The sequence below is a fragment of the Acomys russatus genome, chromosome 17 (assembly GCF_903995435.1).
Source record: "Acomys russatus chromosome 17, mAcoRus1.1, whole genome shotgun sequence".
Classification (NCBI taxonomy): Eukaryota; Metazoa; Chordata; class Mammalia; order Rodentia; family Muridae; genus Acomys; species Acomys russatus.
The window spans coordinates 53,147,859-53,173,464 of NC_067153.1; the positions used below are offsets into that span (position 1 = coordinate 53,147,859).

The following is a 25,606-nucleotide window of genomic DNA, read 5'->3' on the forward strand; positions in this document are numbered from 1 at the left end:
TGGATGGAAAGTAACCCAAACAGAAATTATTAGAAGCAGATGGCATGGGATGGAGACTGGGAGATAAATGAAAACAGCTTAGGAGGTAATATCTGCCTTGCTCCAGGTGAAAATAGGCTATTCTAAAATACATCAGACGTCAGTGTCTTTATTGATTGTAAAAATGGGTTAGCTAATACTGCTGTAATAACTATAAGCCTAATAATAAATATTATTTAGACCATACCATTAAACTAACAACAACAGGCCACAAAAAAATTTTTTTCAGGAATACAATGTTTAATGGTGTTTTGACAGAACACCTACAAGACAGGCATATGACAACACAGTATGGCCGTACAAACAGGATTTATGTCTTTATTGCCTGCTCTAAATATCTGCTAATAAATGGTGATGTTTACCCAGTCACTAAGAATAGTGGCACATTAAAGGAAATAGAACCTGGATGGTGGTTTAAGCCTCTTCCACCATTTAGTAGATGAAAGTTGACATTATAGATGTTATCTATTATAACTAGTGCATCTGTTATAATTAGAGAAGTAATTTTTATAAATAATAACTTCTATCTTGCCTTGGTGCTGCCTCACGCCTTAAGATATAATGCTTTTGCTTTAAAGCGCTATCCTAAAACTGCTTCTAGGCTTACAAGTGTGTAGAGTTTACAGGAACACCAAAACGTGCATATTTACAGAGAGAGGAAAATATAATCTCGCACCTAAAACAAGCAAGCACGAATCCCCACTCTGTCATTCTGGAGGACTTGCGGTACAGTTTTGTGATTTGAGGCCAACAGCACCATTCACTGTGCTCCCTTTTCAAGACAACTCAGATTCCTCTTCTATTCTTTAATTCAAATATGAATCTGAATCACCTATCTCAATGTTATCTTTTACAAGAAGAAAACAGTTCCTTAAAAGGTATCAGACAGAAAACTTAAGAGTTGGGTCTATAGCTCTTTGGTGGAGTGCTTGCATACCCCTCTAGACTCTAACAAGAGGGGTCAGGGAAGAGAGACAAAGCACACTAGAGTTTTATGTTGACACACTAGGATCCAAATGCGGGCGTTTCTAGGTCAGATAGGTAAACCAATAGCTGTGTTGCACGCCCAGTCTCTTTCTCCTACTTTGGGAACAACTGGCCAATTCTTCCCTCTGGCTGCTGCCTATTTTTCTCCCTTTAAATAAAGCATCAACACCTCATCCCTGGTCTCTCTGACAAGGAAGAATCCTTTCAAATGAGGTCTCTTAGGGACAAGCAGAAAGTGTCACCAGATGTCCCTATCACACTGCACGTCTTTGTGAGAAATAAAATCAATTCTGACAGATATTAAATGCTACAAGGAATTAATAGTACAAATTGTTTCAAGCTGACTAGGACATGGAGAGTGAAAATTCATGTGCACACCAGGGGTGGCACATGTTCGGGCAGCCTTTTGTTTACCCGTTAAATGTGGACTATGGGATTAAAGTTATATATAAAACTCTACAAATTACTCCACAGCGTGTGTAACAAACTGACTATTTTTTAATAAGTTTTCATCCCTTTATGTCCTTAACAACCTTGCCATTGCTTTTAGTGACTTTGGACGGCTCCGACTCCATAAAACAACACAGAAACTGGGGCTTGTATTTTCTCTCCTTTGTGTAAAAAGAGAAACCTTCAAATCCCTTCATGAAATATCTTAGTTATGTTACTCTGCCTATTGCAAGGGATGGTGACAGGAAGTTTATGTTTCTTTTTTTTGGTTTTTTGGTTTTTTTGTTGTTTTTTTGTTTTGTTTTGTTTTGGTTTGGTTTTGGTTTTTTGAGACAGGGTTTGTCTGTGTAGCCTTGGCTGTCCTGGATTCACTTTGTAGACCAGGCTGGCCTCGAACTCACAGCAATCCACCTGCCTCTGCCTCCCGAGTGCTGGGATTAAAGGCGTGTGCCACCACGCCTGGCTTGGAAGTTTGTTTCAACTGAAAGTATTTCACTCTCTCTTGCTCTAAACCTTATCTGATGACAACAGCGTAGACGTCATGGCGCTGGGATCACTAACTGCTTTTTCCATAACTGAGGCTGCTACCTTGTCGAAAGATCTACTTGATATTTAGTTGACATCTGTGTAATGCAAACACGGTCAGAGAAACTACTCTTTTGGAAAGTGACTTTCAAAGCTTTTAAGTAATATTAAAGGATTTTAAACGGGCATGATAAGCATCTGATCCAACTAACCGTGATACCTAAAGGACAAGACAGTCCCAAGTGTCAAACAACTAGGGTGTCACCAAAGCACCCATCAAAAGAAATCCCCTCAGGCAGGCAGGTCAGAATCAACAGACATGGTAGTAAGCAAAAAGTATCCTGAATATGAGGTAAAAGTCTCAATAGATGCACAATAGCCTCAAGCAGATGTTGTCAGCAAGTGTGAGACACTCCACAGTAGCCTGTTCTGACTGACAGCATCATTTCAGTGAGCCCAGCAATTATTAGAGGGCTCTTATAATTACTCACTGTCATGGACACTGTGAATCTAGTTATTAATTGGCAAAAAAAAATTGCTTGCTTTAATATGTGGGAGAGTCTGTACTAAGCATTCCATGAATACAGTGATGTTTTGTTGTTGCTATCCGTCCAAGACAAAGTTCAATGATGAACTGAACAGTAAACACAGGCAGTAACTAAGGCACAGTGAATAGCAAAACAGTCCACATGACTGGAACAGTGATACAAGGCTGGGCCAAAAGTTCAGTTCCTGGAATCAGGCTATTGAAGGGCCAGTAATAAAGGTCCGGTTCATCCGGCGAAAGAAGCTTATGCTTGCATTAATTACAGAAAAAGAAATGAAGAACAATTAAATAAACAGAAAGACTATGCTGTACTTCTGAGCCCTGAATGGACCGCTGCAGAGTGGGACGGCCCTGTGTTTAAGAACAGGATCTGGCCAGACAGGGGAATCAATAGAAATATGTTAGTGTTAGATGGCTTTAACTTCAAACCATGGGCGATGTCAGGGAGGAAGATGCAAAGAGACCAGTAGAGAAGTGTTCAAAGTGAGAGTGCAGATAAAAGAACAAACAAAAAACAAAAAACAATCTGATGGCAATGAACTGGAGGCTGAGAGAAGCCCCTGACACAAGGCGGAACAGAATAGGAGAACACATGGCTAAGTCGGAAGACCTGGGGCAAGTCCCTGACCTAGATGCATCTAACTCATCGGTTCTGTTTGGTTGGTTGGTTGTTGTTTGTTTTTTGAGACAGGGTCTTTCTGTATACACCAGGCTGACCTGAAACTCAGGAAGAGAGCTGCCCGCCCCTGCGTCCCATAGTCCACTATGGGCACGCCAAACACAAGACTGAAGACTGGAGCTGTTAGTGACAACAAAACCGGCAAATGGTCAGCTATACCTTGGGTCCTTTGGTTAGATCTTTATGTGATGAAATACATCATCATTCTACTCAAAAAAAAAAAAAAAAAAAAAAAAAAGTTCACAGGAAACCAGGATTGATGAGAATACATAAGGAAAAACATATGCAAGTAACAGAAGACTTTTAGGGTGTATCAATATGGCATTAGAAAGGAAATATGCTACGAAAATCCCACAGAGGCTTCTTGTCTATCTCAGTCCACTCAAAGCTGGACAAATGTTAAATGTTATTAACTATGAGGAAAAGGATATGTAGATTATTTGTGAGTACGTATCTGCACACTCAGATGTGTGTGTTCTTATGTGTCTGTGGGTATGTATGGACGGTTGTTAATAAATCTTTGCAATCAATGTATATGATGAAACTCAGACAACGCAAGTGAAAACAGACAGAATTAGTGCCAAACTCGGGACAGCACTAAAAAGGGTCAAGCATAATGCTAAAGATTAGGAGATTGCAAAGACCGGATTTCATGAGACTTAATCATTAAGTACTCACACTGCTCCTATGGAAAATATGAAGTCTTTCCTCCTGCCTACAAAAGTGGCTATTGTGACTACAGTGGCTGCCAGGACCGACTCCTCCGACAGGTTGCACATAACAAGTGCATATTCGCCTTTGGCGTGTTTTATGGAATAGCCACTAGGTCTTGTACCGACATGCAGATTTTTCCCAAGGTGAGTTCATCTTTTTCTCACCCACCCCCCCCCCCCGTTTTCTTCTCGGGGATTAAATCCGGGGCTTCACACGTAGTCCTTCTATGGAGTCACATCTCCAGCCCTTGGACTGAATTGTTTAAGGGCAAAGTTTATTATCCGGTTCCTTTTGCTCTTTCCTAGCAAAGCATGATGAGCCATTTGTTCTTAGCAAGTCTCAATAACTAACAAGCTGAATTGAACTAAAGTGATACATATTGGTCTGAGCCAAACTTAAACGGAATGGTGAGAGATGAGAACCATCACTGTCCTTACAAATTCAATTACTTTGCTACTAGGAAATGTCTAAGTAATTCCTGCCAGACCATGAGCTTTTCTTTTTTTTTTTTTTTTTTTTTTTTTTTTTTTTTTTTTTTGCACATATTTACTAAACGTAATATGTTGAACAAAAATACTATTCAGTCACACTCAAGACCTGAGTCCTAAAGAGGTATCACATTATTTCCACAGCGTACTTTTACAATGTCATCATCTCAGAATAATTCAGAGGAACTGACTTAAGGAAACTTAAAACTTTAACTCAAAAGACTAACTCTGGCACAGTCATGTTTTAAAGATTCAATTATAAAAGAGATCTTATAATGTGAAATTTTTTTATATTCAAAAAGTGCAACAAAGCAGAAATTCTTGTTAGTGCTTATTTTTTTCCACGTAAATATAATATGACTCTGATTAGAATGTACCGATAACTAAACTATGTAAATATGATGTGTAATGTGTACGTGGGGAATTTAACTATGACTGTGACTGGTTCTTATCTTTGCTTACATTGCACTATTTGTAACATGGGTGCTCAGTTTCAGCAGCTTATGTTGGGACGGTTCTTCTGCCTGTCAAAGTTAGCAAAATGTCTTAGCTATGTGAAGCTATCAATGTAGCTTTCTGCCCCACACATTCATCTTTCATCACAGTGTCTCATTTCACTGCGCATCAGCTTGGATTACTGACACAGCTCAATGACTGAGTTTAGGCTTGATCCCTGTGGTGGTTTGAATGAGAATGGTCCCCCTAGGCTCATATATATTTGAATGCTTGGTCCTCAGTGAGTGGAACTATTTGGGAAGGATTAGGAGGGTGTGGCCTTGTTTAGGAGGTGTGTCACTAGGGGTGGGCTTGAAGGTTTCAAAAGCTCATGCTAGACCTGGTCAGTATCTTTCTCTATCAGCCTGCTGCTGCCTGTGGATCAGGATGTAAAAAGCTCTCAGCTACTGCTCCAGCACCATGCCTGCCTGCTTCCCATCATAATGATCATGTACTCAGGCTATAAAACCGGAAACAAGCCTTTAATTAAATGCTTTCCTTCATAAGAGTTGCCTTGGTCATGTGTCTCTTTACAGAAAAGAACAGTGGCTTAGACTATCCTAAATATTAAGAAGGGAAAAGTATGTTTGGTTTCTATACTGATTTGTTTTGATGTTTTGTTTTGTTTGAGACAAACTTGTTTGGTTTTGTTGTTGCTATTGTTGCCCTGGCTGTTCTAGAACTTGCTCTGTAGATCAGGCTGGCCTCGAACTCAGGGATTCACCTGCCTCAGCCTCCTTAGTGCTGGATTAATGGTGTATGCCACCATGCCTGGCAAACAGGTTTATTTTAAAATAAGAAACAAACAAGCAAAAAATTCAAGATCATATACATTTCAGACTTCATTTGCTAAAATATACATCCTATCACAAGCTTGTTTTCAATGTAAACTTGCCAAATGTAGCCAAAGGTCTGAGCAGTTTATCTGTGTAAATATTGAAGATCCAACTATTGAGTAAAAAAGAGAAAAAGCAAGAAAGAAAGGAAAGAGAAAGCAAGGGAGGGGAGAAAGGAAGGAAAGGACAGATGGAGAGATCAAAACTGCTTGTTCATTTTACATTTAACCACAGTTATTAAAACAAAATCACACAATTTTATATGTCTCATCACCATAGATGGGAAAAACAGAATTAACCACATATCTTTTTAAGTTAGCAAAGGAGCTATGAAACCTCATCATATTATCAAAACTTCAAGGTAGGTACGTCACACAGAAATCATTGTGTTTGCTTAGGGCTTAAGTATAAAATATGCATGCCATCTCTTCGGGATCTTAGCGATCTTAGCAAGAAGATGGTTGTTATAAGTAGAAGTGTACTCAGGTTAACAACATACTGAGGAATAAATATTACCCACGTTTAGAGATCAGCTTGGCAGTCAGCTCACCTTGCAAGTTAAGCAGTCAGAACTCACTAAGAACTCTCTGTATGTGCAGAGAAAAGGGAAGAGCAGCACAGTTCTACCAGTTGTCCATGCTAACAGAGGGCAAAACCTACACAAATTTTTTTCCCAAAATGGTCTCCACATTTAATCATCTTGACCTTGACTGAATGATTCACCTGGTCAGAAAAGGAAAGCCAAGACATGATTCAGCTGTACAAACACACCTTGTATTCAGCTGGTGCTATCCAGGTCATCACTGCTGCAAATGCACCATTATTCTCTCATCATTAGAGACAAACAGAATAACCCTAAAGAGTCTCTAATAAGGAATATAGTTTTATATATTAATGCAGGCTTACATTTATTGAGGATTGCCATGTGCCAGGCACTCTCAGACTGCTTTATAAATATGTCAGTTAATTTTCATTACAGCTTACAACTATAATCATCTTCATAGATGGAAACCCCAAGATGAAAGTGAAATTTTCTAAACAAGAGCTCACCAAAGCACAATCTCTACTTGAGGTAAGCAATGACGAAGTTACATGTAGTTACTAGATACTAACCAGAAGAGGAGAAAAGGAGAAATTGTCTTTCTAGAGAAGAGAGGAAGAAGAAAAAGAGAGACAGAGGGGACATGGGGAAAGGGAACAGGCTTAGAGCTAAAAGTTGTAGCATCTCCCATATATTCCCAAATGCAAAGCACCTGCATCATTATTACAGTCTTCTTCACTGATGAGAAAATGAAGGCTGCCCGCCAAGAAATTCTGAATTCATAGCTCATGAGTCTAAAGTCTCTGCTCCTTTTGCTAAGCTGTGTTTCAAAAGAAAATAAAATTGAAGAGATGAGAGGTCAAAAGAAACAAAAGCAACAGAAAAAGCTGCTCAGTCAGGAGCAAAAGTGGAACAGAAATCTCTGAGGGTGAGAAGGGGAGCCCAAGAGGGCAGGGACAGTGGGGACTCAAACACAATTAGGGAGTGAGGTAGTTCCGGTACAGGAGGGCACAGGACATCTACCGTCTACAATCTACTGCAGGGAATAACCAAATGCGATAGCCTGAAGGTTCCAAACACCTCGATTTAATGACTACGTGTTTTACCATTTATCATGCGTAAGCATGATGATGTCAATTTTAAAAAGAATAAAACTGAATTAATAGGGAGTGTAAGGTAAAAAGAGAGACAAAATCAACTAGTCCTCAGAAGATCCTCAGTAGACACTCTGTTAAGACGGCATTGTTGCCTCCTCAGAGTTTCCATGTTTTTGCTTGGGGATGTAGGCAACCACAGCACAGAACCAAAATTGGTGCCTTCATCCCTTTCCATCCTTTTCCTGTATCCCACCCTGGGGTGGTTTTAATGAGAACGCCTCCTACCCCAAGGCTTACATACTTGAATTCTTGGGAAGAATTAGGAGGTGTGTCGCTGGAGTGAGATTCGAAGTGTCAAAAACCTACATCATTACACACACACACACACACACACACACACACACACACACACACACACACACACCCTCTGTGCATCTGTCTGTCTGTCTGTCTGATGCCTGTGACTCAACATGTAAGCTTTCAGACACTGTTCCAGCACCATGCCTACCTGGCTGCTGCCATGCTCCCTGACCTGATGGCCATGGACTTTAACCCTTTGGAATCTTGAGGCACAATAGACTCTTTCTTTTAAAGCTCACCTTAGTCACTGTCTCTCTTAACAGCAATGGGAAAGCAACTAAGGGATACCCCTAATTAATGATGTGTCTCTGAGAAAACCAAATACTGGCCTAGACATGCCAGCCTCTCAGGGAACAATTGCAGTACATTAAGTAGCATTGCCCTACTTTACTGGTGGCTTTATCCAAAGATGCCAGCTGCCCCTGCACGCACATCGTAAGGCTACAACAAAAGCCAACTTTAAATTTATACAGAGGTAAGCTCAGTTCAGAAGTGACCAAAAAATTTGAAGTTTCTCAGTAACCTCTAATCACTGAATATTAGGAAACAAATGTCACTTTATTTTGTTTATTAATGTTAATATATTTTATTCTATCTTTTCAAGGTTCATTCAACTTCTTAATGAGTTTTTTGTTTTGTTTTGTTTTGTTTTGTTTTCAGGAGTATATGTGTATGCCTGTGTGTTACAGGGTCTTTGATCCCATTGGGATCCCTGAGATTGTGAACTGTGAAAACCTGCCTTTTGTTTGGTGTGATTGAGCCCTAAAACTTTCTGTTCATTGTAAACAGGTGATTATGGTGTGGCTCAGACAGCCCTAGTATATATCTTTAATCCAAGAGCTTTCTGTACACAGGATTGAATAGTTAACCCTAGGTCAAGAGAGGTGGAGCAGGAAACCAGCTGACAGGGATTAAAGAGTAAGAGTTGAGGGGTATTCAAAACAGCCTGTAAAAGGAGCTCTTGGGCTTTTAGCTCTTAAACTATTGAGCTCTTTGGCCTTTGGTATTTTGAGTTTTTTGAGCTTTGAACTAGCAAGCCTTTGGCCTTGGTTTTTTTGGTCTTTTCTTCCTAAGCTGTCAGCTGAGCCAGTGAGCCTTTAAAGGGGCCTTTTCCTTTTGGGACATGAGCTGAGTAGGAAGGTCAGCCAGGTGCTTTCTCTGCCTTTCTGAGCTAGCGGGTCTTCACCCCAGCATCTGGCTCCTGAGTCTTTATTGGTAAAATAGAACATTTAAGATTTTCATTAAAGCTGGGTGGTAGTGGCGCACACCTTTAATCCCAGCACTCGGGAGGCAGAGGCAGGTGGATTGCTGTCAGTTCGAGGCCAGCCTGGTCTACAAAGCAAGTCCAGGACAGTCAAGGCTTCACAGAGAAAGCCTATCTTGGGGGAAAAAAAAAAAAAAGGGTTGGTTTTTTTTTTTTTCATTTAAAGCAACGTGTGTGTGTGTGTGTGTGTGTGTGTGTGTGTGTGTGTGTGTGTGTGTGTGACATTACCTTCAATATCAAAGTCACAGCTCTTGATTTCAGGAGACTTTAATCTCAAAATATACTACTGCCTCCACGGTGCATGGGATAAAAGAGAAAACTAGAGAGCTAACCTGCCACCGCCTGGGTAACACAGAAATGAAATGATGCAGAGTGACTTAGATTGGTGCCAGCACACACATGCAAGTGCAGCCGGATGGCAACTTCCAGTTTAGAGGAGCCCAGGTGGGTTGAAAGAGGCCCCCCCTTTGAAATAAGAGTGGGTACGTTTGTCTCACAGAAAGGATATTTTCAACATTTTTGCTTAAGCAATTGGGTTTGGCTTCAAAACCCAGGAAAAGCATTATAAGCTGGGCAAGTAAAGACAAAAACCAAGACAGAGCAAACAAAATAGGTTCTAAAAGGCTGAGGGCCTAAAAGCATAAGCATGGTCAGCCGGGCGTTGCACGGCCTTCAAACACACTGTAAAATAATAGTTTGGTATGAAAAAAAAAATCACTGCCCTGACTTCCCTAAGGGCTTAAGACTGATCCAGAAATTCAAACAGATGATATTGTACCCATTCAGGACCATTAAAGACTCCATGTAAGAGAAACTAAGGGAGTCAGAGATTTAAATAGAAGCTGGGACCAAGGCCCCTGATGCTCAACAGATTCCGCTGAGGAACGCAGAAAGCAATGCCAATAGCCGGGTCTTGTTAAAGACTAGTTAACTCAGGGGTCGGGGTGGGGAAGAGCGACACAAGACAAATGCCTTAACCAAAGAACATACATCGTCACTGAATTAATCGGTTCCTCTGACAAGTCATTTGTCTGATACAGGAAAAAAAAATGCTAATAACAGTACAAATTGCCACTTAAAATTATTTGCTAAGTGCCAATGTATATTTTTGGCATCATTACCAAAAGCCAGGTGCATATAGCTACTAAATAAATACATACACACATACACATACATAGATTCATATATACAAATACATATAGAAACATAACACATACAGACACAAATACCTCACATACGCACTCATACACACACACCCACACAACACATATTCAGACACACACATACATTTACTAAGCAACAACAACGTAAAGGTTTTAATACGTTATCTCTTTAATCTTCACAGCAAACATACTATGTATTGTTTTCATAAACTCAACCCACATAGACTTTGCATGTTTACTGAGCTACTACTGCACTATTTTTACTGGTAACATTCTAGGGAAAGGGAAGAAAATCTTGGGACCTGGAAGAAAAAGTCTTCACCCACATTAACAACGATCTGAGGAGCAGCAGATAGTTGTCAGACATTAAGAAAGAGTGAGGCTGACAAGTTCACTGCGGGACCAGCCTCATGAACCTGTCTTGCTAGCATGACACTGAAATCAGGCAGACTGACAGATCTCAACCACTCACAAGATCTAACACCATGTTGACGCCAATTTTTTTTACAATGCAATCAGTGTGACCCACATAGTAAAAGATACTAAATACCATGAAACTGGGTACCAGATTATCCTCAAATTTAAAAGTCCAAAATTATCAACAGCCTTTGAATTGTTAAATGTTGCGATCAACAATCACAGAATGCATTGAAAGATAAATGAAAAATTATGACATGATATGCCATTGTGATATAAATTTATGAACTAAAACTAACTAAGGAAATCCTGCGTTCAAAGGCAAAAATTGAATGAGGCGAGGGAGGAGTAAGCTCTAATTGTATAAGAAATTAGTTCAAAGATAAAAGCAAGGACAACTAGAATATACTGCGGGATAAAGGGTAAGCTGACAAATAAAAAGTCAACATACAATACCCTACCCTATTGTGTTGCATATATTGACAGTCAGAGATGTAGATGTCACACTTGAGTTGAGGAAGCTTACACAACAGGCCAAAGAGCCAGAAATGAGATCTGCAATCTCAAATTCAGTGGGTAATCCACAACATCCACTCTAGGACAAGATAGATGCAAACTAGGTGAGCAACAGGCTACGGAACCAAAGTTCTGTGGACCGAACTGAGGTGGAGAGTGAAAGAAATGCCTTTAAAAGGCTCTCCCTATCAAGGGACATGGTCCAGTTACAACCCTGTATTTGGCTCACCATCAAGGGTTTAGATCATATTTAAGGGCAATGCCTATAATACTCTAATATAATATGTCTTGATCTGGGTATAGGTAAAAAGTTCTAATTAATCATCAATGCATCTTTCTCTTAGAAGCACGCCTACTCGGGATGAGCAGCATCCCCAACCTTTGACCCCAGGAAAAAAGTCACTGCCGGCGAATAAACACCACCAGGACTAACAGGAGCACAGCTCTTAAATCTACACCCACACTAAACAATGCTTATTGATTAAGTTACTGCTTGATTTACTGAATTCAACATCTATCACATTAAATTGTTGAAAAAAAAAAGGAGGTAATGTATATTTAAAATATGCTTCCTTAATATGTTTCTAGAAAATTCTTAATGCTCAAAAGTGAAAATGTCAAGCTACAGAAGATACATGCTGAGTATAACTCAAATGGGAAAACACAGAAACAAATATGAAAACAGACTGAAAGAAACGCATCAAAATTCTAACAGTAATTGTATTATACAGTGAACCACAGCAGGCTGTTTTCTCCATCTGCCCCACAGTACTTTTGTTAATGTGATATTACTTCAACAATGGGAAAGATTGAATAAGATAATTTCCTTATGGAATTAAAAACTGACTTAGAGATAATCAGACTTGCACGAGCTACTGACGCACTTCCTGTTTCTAAGTACTGGCCGTCTTTGAAACTGTCCACAGATAATGCTTCATGTGGCTCTGTCCGAATCTCATTACCCCATCAACTCCAGATAGCAACAAAAACGGGCGCAGATTAAGTGCATTTATGAGGGCTGGTCGGACAGCTTGGGGGCATAGGGCACTTGCTCAGTAAATGTAATTACTGCACAATCCTGAACCTGAATTTGGTTCCCAGATCCCATAGAAAGTTGGAGAGAGACGACTGACCCTACAAAGCTATCCTCTGCCTCCCCACAAGTGCCCAAACACACAATACACACACACAATAGTACATACACACAATAATACTAACAAAAACTGTAGTGTGCCATTACTCTCTCTGGCCCTGCTAGTTTCGGCCCCCTAAAGTATTCGTGAGTCCGTTCTACACTTTAGTGACTTTTGCTGCCAATACCCATGAGAAAAAGCATGGAATAACATTAGCTATAGTCTCAAAACTCAGATGTAAGCAACCCAGAGAGAATGCTCCCAATCTTAGTATCTAAGTTTGTCCCTATCCGCTTACACTACATAAAACAAGTAAGCAACAGTTCAATTAAAAAACTGTTAATATGGTAGTAACCTAACACCCCACCTCTCTAGCACACATGTGCACAACACACACATACACACACACACACACACACACACACTTCAGAATCATGCCATCTGAAAGCCTGTTTGAGAAAAGAGAAAATTAAAATGGTGGAGTCTACTAAACTGTAGAAAGAGAAATTAGGCAGAATGGGAGACTAGGGAGGGATGGGTTTAGGAGGTCTTTATACATTATTGTACCATGCATAGTGATGAAAACCCAATGAGACAGGCAAACACAGGTACCAGTGGGTCACACGCTCTACAATGACTAAGCCAATCACTAGAGTTTGCACTCCACCAACCAACTCTACCAAGTTCGTCTCTAATTTTACTTTTGCAGTGTATGGCACACCACTTTACATCTTCATCTCTTTTTGATCCTTTCCTGAATCCCCTGAAGTAAGCGGAAAAAATGACGTCAACAAGACCAAGTTTATCCCAGCGAGAATCCAGGCTTGGACAGGTACCTGATCCTCCATCGCTGGAGAGGTCCTGTTGTTTCATTTCCTTGATAGCGCTTACCTGTTACTGTTTATTAGCACAGTAGTGTCCCAGTACATATGACATCCAATAATTATGGGATGCACAAATACATTGTGATCCAAAAAGTAAAGACGATTAGAATAAATACTATTGAGGACAGGGATGAGGACTATGGTGTGTCTCTCCGAAGACCTCTTATTTCTGTTGTTTGGAAGAACATCTTTCTGATTTAGAGTACTAACTGGCTTTAAAGCTATGTGCAAAAAAAAAAAAAAAAAAAAAAATGTGAATGTCTACTCTGCAACAGTTATATATTATATGTATAATTTCTTCATAATATTCAGAGAACTGTGATGCCTTCATGCCTAGTGACAGACACAGCTTTGGCATCTAATCCAAAAGCTGGGAACAAATCTCGGTCTGTGCTTGGAGTCCTAGCTGCTGAGGGCCTGAGTCTTCCCATAGCCAAGATGAACGCTATTTTAGGTCTTTCCTCGTCCTGAAGCAGAAGATGTAGCTGAATCAATCAGCTGGGTTGACCCTGAGGTCAAAGTGTGAACGCCCTCTGAACATTTAGCTATCTATTCGCTTCATGTCAGTAATAACAATAACCTTCAAATATTCAATTGTAATGACACTGTCAATACAACATATAACCACCTTCTTTATAAAAGAAAAAAAGAAGGCATTAAGTATTCTGTTTCAGAGGAAGGAGGGAGGCACACATAACCCTAAGAGGCAGGGTAGCTCGAAGAGTCCTCTCTAAAGGGATATATATACATTTTAGATGACCAGTCTCCCTTACAACCCAAATGTGTCCCATTCTTTGTTTCTCTCTGAAATAAGACTGGGAAAGCGGAAATGCTGAATGGCTTTGGAACGATCTGCGTAGTAAATTAACTGGCAACCAGGGCCCTTAGTATCGGACTTTCATCTCTGGATTTCCTTCCCGATCTCAACAAATGGACCTACCCCCTTTCCATTCTACTCTCCAGCCAGCCATCCTTCCTGAAGTAAGATTATTATTGGAAGATGTGATAATTCTCTAGTATATTGGAGTAAAAAAAAAAAAACAGTTAAGAACAAAGATGAGCCTTAAGGGGTAGCCACATGCCGCAGGTCTAGAATTCATAAGGGGGTGGGGTTGGAGGTAGGTACACTTTAAATTATTTCATAACTAGATTATTATTTACTTTAAATTATCTCATAATTAGCTATTGCATGTATATGGCCATTGTGAAAGCATCCATATGTTATATGTCAATACTGAAAATAGTTTTATGGTTTTTCTACAACACATCTCTGAATTGCTTATATTTTAATACATCAGAATCCTCAAAATTTTAGAGCTGGGTTTCTGCTGTTAGGGTCTTGTTTAACCTTTGCAAGGTCTCCACTAGAATTACTAGCAACGCCGAACTCATGGACATAAATGGTGGAGACAGTCATCTACCCACCATTTAACATTTCAATATATGCCCTTAAGGGGTTAAAACTACAGGTGCTTAATTTTATGAAACATATGACATTCTATTTCCAGGTGCTTCAAGAAAAGCATGAAGGTCGGGCGGTGGTGGCACACGCCTTTAATCCCAGCACTTGGGAGGCAGAGGGATTGCTGTGAGTTCGAGGCCAGCCTGGTCTACAAAGGGAGTTCAGGACAGCCAAGGCTACACAGAGAGATCCTGTCTCGAAAAAAGCAAAAAACGAAACAAAAAAACAGAAAGAAAAGAAAAAGAAAAGCATGAAGTTCTAGATCCACAGAGCGAATCAACGGAAGACTGGACCCAACAGTGTGTCGCCTCAAATAACGCCTTTCACATCAATAGGCCTCCACTGTTAAATCTGAATAAATGGCCTACCGAAGGGGCCTTCCTGCTTTAAGATCCACCTTGCCAGTAATTCTAGTAAGTACCAAAATTATGCTTAACACACAATTCCAGTAGTTTCTAAGAAACAAATGACAACTGAATCTTAATTTAATTCTGCTTGGTTTTTGTTTTGTTTTCTTTGCAGTTTTTTGGTTTTTTGTTTTGTTTTGTTTTGTTTTTGGCAGGGGGTGGGGTTGGGGGGATGTTGGGTTTTGGTTGTGTTGTTGCTGTTGTTTTTGAGACAGGATTTCTCTTTGTAGCTTTGGCTGTCCTGGACTCACTTTGTAGACCAGGCTGGCCTCAAACTCACAGAGATCTGCCTGCCTCTGCCTCCCTGAGTGCTGGGATTACAGGCATGCGCCGCGCCACCCAGCTTTTAATGTGATTCTTAAATGCTCAGCAACACTTCATAATAATTATGGAGTATCAAAAACTCTACTCTCTGTCTTGACTGCCATTTGCTTGAAATAAAGCTGTAACCACATGAAAACTATTTTAATACTCCGAGAAGACTAAATAGCTAATCCACGGCCAAAACCAGATGAAACACAGTTCATAAATATCCTATCCAAAAAAAAAAAAAAAGCTAAAAACTAAAATACCAGCAAATTTGCTGCTTATGGTTAAAACTGTTCTAATGATATATAGTATATATTGCTTTTTGCCAATATGCGTCTTGCTTCCTAAATGTGCACCTTGAAGGATGCTGGCTCTTGAGTGATGTTGACAAGCATGTCTAAGTCAGACTCTCACAGACATGCTGTAGTTTGTCTTAGGGAAGACCATAATCCATAATAACGAATACTACATTATTTGATGGGAAAACTGATAGGAACTCAAAGCACGGATTATGGGATCAACCTCCAGGGTAATTTCTGTTTTCATGGCTTCACTCAACTGAAAGTCCTGGTACCCATTCCCTACCCCATAATTACACATCAGAATAGTAACCAATTAGCAAATCCGACGGCAGGGGTAGGAGCAGAGCAGCCATGATAATTAAACGTGAAGCCTGAAATCCCGTGCCACTCCAGGTAATAAACGTGTTCCACTACACCTGCTCCACTCAGGTGCTGGTTAGTTTCTGTGGCCTGTACACAAGCTCCAGAGTCACCTGGGAAGAAAGAACCTCAGCTGAGGACTTTCCTCCATCAGTCTGGCCTGTGGCATTGTCTGTAGGGCATTTTCTTTATCAACGATAGATACGGGAGGGCCCAGTGCATTGTGGTTGGGGCTTCCCCTGGACAGCTGGCCCTGGGTTGGGTAAGAAAGCACTGTGCCTCCATGTTTTCTGACTCGGCTCAAGCTCCAGTTCAGGCCCTGACTTTCCTCAGTGACGTACTATGATCAGGATGTGCCCGGATGAATAAACCCTTTCCTCCCCAAGTTAATTTTGGTCATTGTGTTTATCCCAACAATAGAAAGCAGCAAAGTAGGGCAGTCGTTAACCCATATTTGAAGAAAAGGAATGAACCTGTTTTATGTTTGGTCGTGAGCCTAGCCTTTAACAGCGGAGCCATCTCTCAAGCCCTAGAGCAATGTTTTATAAATAAAAAGATTTCACTGGCTGTCAACTCCTATCGCCTTCTAACTTTTAAGTCACTTCTCTTTCATTTCTATTATTTCCAAAACCAAAACGCGTACAAGGGAGATGCTCATTGTATCAAGTAGGATACATGACAGATAATGCCCTCCTAGCAGACAGGCTTTGGGACTTAGTTTTTCCATGCCTTCACAACCGGAGCATACATTTTTAATGACTGGGTTTTTTAAAACAATAGTTAAACTTACCAAACACTATTTTAAAAAAATAATAATAATAAGTCAATTACAGCAACGGTCTCTCATTTTTAGTTTGTGCTGTTTGTTCTACTTTGTGTTGGTACTGTGAAAAGATGTATGTGGGCCAGGCATGCAGGTAGGCAGTGAACATAGGAAACGCTGAGTGAATATGTGTTGAAGCGAAGAATAAACAAATGAGCAAACATCAAATGTTCCCATACCATACACCTATCCAGAAGTCTTGCACATTGACTTCTACTAAACATGAATTTGTTTCAAAGTACATACTTCAACTGTTGTTTTCTGTTTCCACTCGGGAGACCAACACGGGAGTTCATAGTAAGATGTAACACTTGGAGACTTACTGGAGCTGAAAAACTCTAGGTTTGATTTCTAATTTTGAAACTTTGAAATCACTTAGGGTTTTCCAGATTGGTTTTACTCTCACGCAGTAAAGATGATGTCTATCCAGAGTATCTCCAAGAACTTTATTAGCAAATAAATCAGATATTTGCACTATAACCAAAGGTATAAAGAGATAACCTAAATGTTTCTTCAAGAATTTACGTAAATAGATTTGAAGTCTTTAAATAGTTCATTCCTATCAATCCAGAGGTAAAAACCAATGCCAAAGATTTGTATCGTTACCAATAAAAATCATATTTAACAGATGACACACACAAAGATGTTATGATGTTCATAGCTTGGGGAAACAGAGGAAGGGTGTAGGAAGATCAGATTACAAATCAGTAAAGGTGACAGACTTGATGCTGACTGTCCACCCCAGCCCTTAGGTCAGCTGAGCAATAGCATCTCATAAAAGTGGTTCAGGCCAGGTGTGGTAGCTCACACCTTTAATCTCAGCCCTCGGGACAAAAAGAGGCCGGCGTAAGTGAGTCTCTGCACGTTCCAGGCCCTCCTGGCCTAGAATACAAAGCCAGGTCCAAACCACCCAGAGCAACATAGTGAGACTGTGACCCAAATGAATGAGTGAGTGAGGAGTGAGTGAGTGAGTGAGTGAATGCAGGCAAGCAAACAAAGCAAGCTTCTGTAAGGTAAGAACACCACAAACTAAAACGCAAACAGGAGCAGGGAGTGGTGGTACACACCTTTCATCCCAGCACAGGAAGCAGAGACAGGTCGATCTCTGAGTTTGAAGTCAGCTTGGACTACAGAGAGAGTTCCAGGCCAGACAAGACTACACAGAGAAACCCTGTCTCGGGGGGGGGCGGGCGGCATTTGGTATTGTACATTAATCCAATATTAGAGCCCTGCCAAACCAAGCAAAGAAATTTTAGTTGCCATATACAGTGATATGAGAACATAGCGGCCCTTTCTGAATCGCCATTGTTAAGCAGACCTTAGGGAATTCTGCAAGCTAAGGTTTTTGAAAGGGAAAAAAAGTAACAATCTTTGGTCAACATTCAAAGAGCGATAACAGAAAGGGCCACATCAACCGGTGTGTTACATCAAGAATTTCCCACATCAACTCAATGTCTTACACGAAGAATTTAAAGTGCTTAAGTGATTTTACAACTCTTAGCCAAGCAAATAGTCACCTCGGCAAGAGAACTGAGATAGGAGGAAGACGTGTGCTATATTTCAGTGTTCAGTTTTGTAAATGCCATCCTTTCAACCTCACTGCTATGAGGTTGCCATTCTACATGTACATGCGTCCATATGGCCATGCACGTACGCTGTGTGCATAGACCACACACTGAGAGCAAACGCTCAATATGCGGCATCCTCTCTGTCTGAGGGAATGTTAGCCTGCGGCTCTTTCTATGTCTGTGAGCAGTTGTACTTGAGACTGCCCCCTTGCACTTATTTAAACTAGAACACATCACCAGTAAACATATAAGCCACACATATGCTGGATAACGTTTCGGCTCTCCAAGTTTCTAAAGAGAAAAATCTAGATGAAATTGAGTTTAACATTTTATTTAATCCAATGACGTCCGAAATACTTCAACATGTAAGCAAGGTAAAATTATTGAGATGAGTGCTTTCGTTTCTCAGGCCGAAATCCCGTGGATATGCCTTCATGGGCATACTCGTCCTAGCAAAGTTTTCATCAGGAGTTACCTCATCAGTGTTTAGATCCCATGAACTTCCCAGCTGAAAAAGTGAGTCCACATAACTAAGAAACGTTTTAGTAACTGAATCAAATTTAAATTGGGGTCAAGACTATGGCTTGGCAGATAAAGAAGTATTTTATGTCAAGGCTTAGAACCTGAATTGAGTTAGATGCTCAGAATACATATGACATGGTAAAAGGAGGAGAAAAATAAGTCCCACGACTGTTTTCTGAGTGTCACAAAGGTGTACACGTGTACGTGCATGTACGCAGACAGACACACATACCGCAAGTAAATGTAAGAAGTCATTGAATTTAAACTTAAATTTAGGTAGCATTCACCATATTTCAGGTTTTCAACTGCCCGTGGGATGAACAGTACATATCTTCCTCAATGACAGAGAACGTATGGACAACTCAAAAAAACAAACAAACAAACAAACAAACAAACTCAGAAACTGACTAAAAAGCATTCATCCCAAATGAAAAACTTCCCGGTCCGCATCTTGTCCCCCAAAAGCTTTGTATATCTCAAGCCGTTATTTTGCAAAATCTCTAATAATACCAAGACTCCGGGTCCAAGAAGCACAGGCACCCAGAGCATACTTACAGCCAAGTCTTCAGTTGCCTGTCATTCCATTATTCAGTAAAGGAGAAAGATGAGCCAAATGCCTCTGTTAGCGTTGTGTCTAGACACAACATTTGAATAGATTTACTTTTCCTGCCGATGCAGTTTGCCAGGAAGTGGAGAACAGATTGGCTTGGAGGACAGTGGAGACCTTAAGTCTGTGTCCTCTCTGTGAATGCTATCTTCACTGGGCGGTCAAGAAATGAACAGCCTGCCAAGGCTATTCAATTGTAACTGAACAAGTCCAGGATCAGGAACCAAGCAAGTGACATTTTAAGCTGAGTAAAACTTGGCAAGGCAGAGTCTTGTCTCTCACCTGTATAGGCTTCAGGGTTAAGAACCTAAACTGGGCCAGGTATGGGAGCACACTCAGGAAGCAGAGGCAGGTGGATCTCTGGGAGTTCAAGGCCAGCCGGGTCTACAGAGTGGGTTCCAAGATAGCCAAGGCCACAAAGAGAAAACCTGTCTCAAAATCTTTAAAAACAAAAACAAAACTAAATCGTGAGCTCTCTGGGTCAGAGCCCTGTTTCTGTCACTCACTACCACTTCAATTTTGGAAGATTGGCTTAATAATCTTCCTGTTCCCCATCAGTAAAATGGACATTAAAAATAATAGCATTTAAGTCAGATTATGAGGAATGAGATTTTTACCGGATATAAAACACGTGAAAACACTGTCTTGACTTTGATATGTTGTATGTCAACATTTGTTACTTATTTCAGCTCAGAAATCAGAATAGGTATAGGACATAGAAGTGACTGTCTAAGCCAGCGGTTCTCAACCCATGGGTCACGACCCCTTCGGGAATCTAACAACCCTTTCACAGGGGTCACCTAAGACCGCCGGAAACCACGGATATTTAAATTATGATTCATCACAGTAAAAAAAAAATTACAGTTATAAAGTAGCAACAAAAATAATTTTATGGTTTGGGGTCATCACAACATGAGCAATTGCATTAAAGTGTCACACCCAACCGAGATTAGTGGCACACGCCTTTAATCCCAGCACTCAGAAGGCAGAGGCAGGAGGATAACTGTGAATTCGAGGCCAGCCTGGTTTACAAAGCAAGTCCAGGACAGCCAAGATAACATAGAGAAACCTTGTCTTGAAAACCAAAAAAAAAAAAAAAAAAAAAAGGGGGGGGGTCACACCCAATGTTAGAAAAGTTGAGAACCAGTGGTCTAAGTACATTATAAATATTATAATGGCATGTGAATATAAGCTATTCTTAGCCTGTATAAAATAAGTTTAGATGGCCTGGACAAGAGAACAACACACTTAATGAAAAAAAAAAATTTTTTTTTTAAATCCCAGTTTCACCAAACTGAACCTTCACAATGTAGGTCAACAAGTTCTGTTAGTTTTTACAGCCGCCCTGATGGCTCATACATGTCATCCTTGCATTTGGAAGGACAAAGGACAGATAACCCTTGTCCTCCAAAGTCAGACCCACATCACTCACCTGTGCTACCACGCCTAGTAATGTAAGGTGTTCACTGGTCATTGCTAGCTTAGGCCCTCTGTTCACTTCCATCGGAAGCAAGATCACATGGAATACAATGGTCAATAAATTGGCCAATGATGTTCTAGAAGACGCACACACAAATATCAAATCTTCATTTAAAGATCGCTCTCTCGCAAGCAAATTTTCTGTTTCCATTAACGTTTTTGTGGTTTTGAATCTTTTTTTTTTTTTTTCTCTATTCATAATCAGAACTCCTCATAAAATTGGCTGGTAATAGCCTTCTTGTCCTTTCCTTTCATTTTTCTGGCCCTGGTGCACTTATTAATTCATATTTTAAGGCCAAAAGAAGGGATGTGGCAGGAATTGGAAAAACAAGCTCATCTAGTAATGGAAAATAGCTCAGGGACAACAGAAAAGGAGCATAACATTTTTCCAAGTTTTACCACAGGAGAGTGTCACCTCCATTCGGTGGTAATTTCAATATCTGCAAAGTAAAGGAATCAAAAGGCCTTCCAATTTCATTTTATTCTTTAAGACAATTAAAGACCTAGGGCTTCTAAAAATGCCACGTCTCTGCCTAACCAAGATGTCACTAAAATAACCATAGGAACGCTTACATTATGTAACTTTAAATAATTTTCGACATAGGCCTTGCTTGACAGTAGAAGATGTTACAAATTCTGGATTTCTCGGAAGACAGGTTATCTTTCTAATCTTTGCATTGTAAATGAGTTAACAGTATTTTATCCGAGCGATGGAAGCCACCCACTTGATCTAAGATGAATGCTTCATTAATTTTTCAGTGTGATGATGCTGCAGTTTTCCCAAGAACAACCGTGAGAGTTCTTGCAATGCTTCGAAACAGCCAAATTGCATCCAATATCCATGTCACCGTCCCTAACCACAACACTATAACCTATCCAGCATTTCAAAACTCAACCCCAGGCAAGCGTGATGTCACTGTCAACATCCACCGCGCTCAACTAACCTCAGGTGGTTTCTCCCAGCTGCCCTTCTAACCCTTCGTCTTGCAGACGTCGTCTGCTTTCTCCAGACCTCCCGCGCGCAGCACACTCCCCACCGCCACACCTGCGAGGTCAGGTGCCGCGACGCGCGACTCTGCAGGGACCCGAGTGGGCGCGGGCCTCCAGCTGACAGCGCGACGCTTTGTCTGCGGCTCCAGGCCGGCGTGGCGGGCGCTGGGGACAGACAGACACCTCGGGCCGACCTGCAGGACGGCACAGGCGGAGGCGACTCCCGGGGTCCCCGGGCGGCGCTCGCCTAAGGCGCCCGAGCCGCGGGGCGATGGGGTGAGGGGCCGCCACCTCTGTTCCCTGAGAAGCCGCGGCGCACGGGCCCGCACCGGGTAGCTGGGAGCCGGGTGGCTCGCCCCAGCTTTCCCTCCCGCCCACAGCTCACCTGACAGCCACGCGCACCGAGCTCTCGTCCGCGGTGCCCAACATGCCTGCGGCCGCCCGAGTCTCAACTCGGTGCTGAGCGCTCCCGGCAGGCTGTGGCGGTGGCGGTGGCGGTGGCGAGGACTCAGCGCCGCGATCCAGCCATGTTGGGCGACTGAATGGAAAGGTGGCGGCGCGGAGGCGCGGGAGGGGGCGGTGACTCAGGGCGGCGCCGCCCCTTGCCCCCACTCGCCGGGCTCAGCGCTGCCCTGCGTCAGCCGTGGCCGGTCCGGTGCGCCCCGCCCCGGCGGCACAGCCAGGCAGGCGCGGCCCCGCGGGGAGCAGAGCGAACCCTCCCTCCACCCCACCCCCTAAGCCCTGGAGGTGCGTCCCCGAAGCCACCTGCCCCGACTGCAGCGTGGACCTTGACCCTCTTCCCCTAGCTGGGAGCTGCCCTCTGCCCACGCTCGCGTGGGACGTGGGAGAATGATTTTCCCTTTCAACCTCCTCAGTGTTTTACTGTTGAGACATATGCACACAGGGAAGTGCACTGGACCCTGAAGCTGCCAAGCGTTCCCACAACTGTTTTCCATGGAGAAGTGCAGCGTGGTAAATCCTTGCAAACGGATTTGCTTTCCCTGCTGGGCCTTCAAAAGCTCCTCCCGGGATCCCAGGATTCTGTCAACAGTGTGCCATTGTGTGTTCTGCACGTCATGGTTGCCCTTCCACATGCCTTTAGATAGCTCTGTGGAAACAGCCTTTGTTAGCTTTGCCACAGAGTATCTTTTGTGGGCTGCTCAGTACATTTCTACAAATAAACATGTGGGCTCATACAGAACAGTATAAAAGATTAAATGTCACTATCCAAATAAAAACACTGGCCCAAAGCAGATATAAGTTAAAATCACACACCTGCTCGCCCTTCTCAGAGAGGGTCAAAGGAGACAGTGTACATTGGGATTGGAACGAAGTGTTTACCTTCTACACTGATGGGAACATGGCCTAAGGGGTTTATTCTTACAGATAGTTTATCTTCCATCCCTAAATTGTTAGAAAGTTGTACTGTCCTTCTGTGTGCCCAACTGGTGGTAAAGCTGTCCTCTGGGTTCGCTCTGGAGAGCCTGCCCCAGCCTTGATATCTATCCACCAACATAATGGAGTCACATTTCGTCCTAACTTGACAGGTCCAGATCTGGATGGATCTGGTTTGACCACCTTGCTTCTGTGTTTAAATGCTACATAAAGGACAAGAACAACAGAGCTTATTTGGCAACAGAGCAACATATGTAACCTTTTAAAAGTCTCTCTAGCACCTCTGTGTCCCCCCCAAAATAAAAAATAATAAATATATATATATGTATATATATATATATGTGTGTGTATATATATATATATATATGCGTGTGTGTGTGTATATATATATATATATATGCTATGAGAACTGGGCAGGTAGCTTCAGTGAGTGGAGGAAGCAAAGGCAAGAACAATAAAGATAAAATAAAGCAGACGACAGACCCCCTCAGGAGGTAGTAGCTGTCCTCACTCTGTGTCTGGGCTCACTCTACTGGAGTGTAAACTCTATGCTGCTAGGTTGTTGGTTCAATTGTACGGTTTTTGTTCCTCGAGTGAAAAAGAAGAAAAATCAGATCTTTATGTGAAAACTCTTTAGTTTTAAGGACTAACAACTAAGTCAGCACAATATTTCCATACTATGCAAAACCAACCTCAAAATATGCTTGGCCAACTTTTAGCCCAAAGTCACCAGACTGAAACGCCTGGCCAAATGTTAGCATCAATAATAGTGGTGGCTTTGGGTCCATATCATGCACGGTTTCAGGAAAACGCCATGTAAAACTTCAAAATCCTGAAGGCCAAAAGTTCTAAAATTGATGGCCAAGTTTATATAGTATTTGTTTGAGATTTCTTTTCTTTTCTTTTTCTTTTTCTTTTTTTTCTTTTTCTTTTTTCTTTTTTTTTTTTTTTTTTTTTTTTTTTTTTTTTTTTTTTGAGATTTCTTTATAAGTACTGTTTCCTTGAGGTCCCTTTAATTAATAAACATACATTAAAGAAAATTCCAAGGCCCGAGCTTTTACCATGCAAGAGTTTACATCCTCTGCAGAACATTTATTTACTATTTAGTAGATGGCTGCCGCGTGCACATTGCGCTAGACACTACTGATGTGGAAAAGAACACAATGCCATGGCTACAGAGAATTTACTGTTTAGTTCTGAGATTTAAAAGTCTGGAGGTACATTAGAAATTATGATAGGCCTATAACAAATGCTACAGGTAAACTCTACAATCAGAACGGTCTCCCAGGCCAACTCCTACCTCCAGACTAGCCAGATGGCGTGCCTCACTCCTGCCATTCCCTGACTGAAACTTTCCAGGGGTTACCTAACACAAAGAGCAGAAATTCTTAGACTAAGGTCCTTCACACTCTGGCTTCATCTTCCGGCACCGTACTCCTTAGCCACTGCTTTTCAGTGATGTGGGTACTCTAGCTCGGAGACACATGCATCTCTTTGCTTCCGGGGGAGGTCTTTGGCGTAGCTGTTCCCTTACCTGGAATGTCCTTTTCGTAAAGCTTCTCATGGGCTCTTTTGAACATTTCAGTATCAGCCTAGGTGGAGTTTTCCCAGAGAGGCTTTCCTGGCCACTCACTCCAAAGTATTGCTCCTCTGCAAGGCCCAATTGCAGGCTTGCACTACTAATGTAAAACCGTAACCTATAAATGATAAGTGTGTTAGAGACGCCTATCAATGCTATTAAATAGATAAGAACATGAGGCTTTTCCCTTCTATGGTCTCCTTTGTTAACATGTTTTATTTGCAAAGGAACATAATTCTCTATATGCAGTGAAAATGTTTAGATTATTTCTATGAATTTTACTATTCATCTTCAGATCATATGATTTCAGTTCAAATGTGAATACAAAAGAATGTTAATGCAAGTGAAATCATAACAATTACACAATTCCTATTTATAATCACACACATGAGTTCATACTTCATTCCTTCTTAAGCGGACAGTAGGGGTGTTGCGCAAAAGCAAGGCAGAAATGTTAACATCAACGTGGGGCTGGGGAGGTCCACGCCAGTGGGCAAACCCAGGGCCTGGTGGATGGTGTTTGCTGTACAACTCAGCACTTTCATTTCTTGGTGCATCTTGGTTCCACTAACTCAGGCTTGTGATGAACCAGCCTGCCTTCAGCTTGGGCTTGAAAGACATCTCATAGTAAAGACAAACTAGGCTCATTCCTGTTTATGATTAAGTAT

General features: G+C 41.5%; 1 protein-coding gene across 1 annotated transcript in view; it reads right to left on the reverse strand.

Moving 5' to 3' along the window:
* The window catches only part of Kif21a (kinesin family member 21A), a 115,613-nt gene extending 93,077 nt beyond the window's left edge, over nt 1–22,536 (reverse strand). Inside the window, exon 1 of the mRNA XM_051160229.1 lies at nt 22,350–22,536. Within this exon, the coding sequence (XP_051016186.1) occupies nt 22,350–22,393 (44 nt within the window). The 5' untranslated portion in view covers nt 22,394–22,536. The remainder of the gene's footprint in view (nt 1–22,349) is intronic.
* Nucleotides 22,537–25,606: the final 3,070 nt, after the last annotated feature.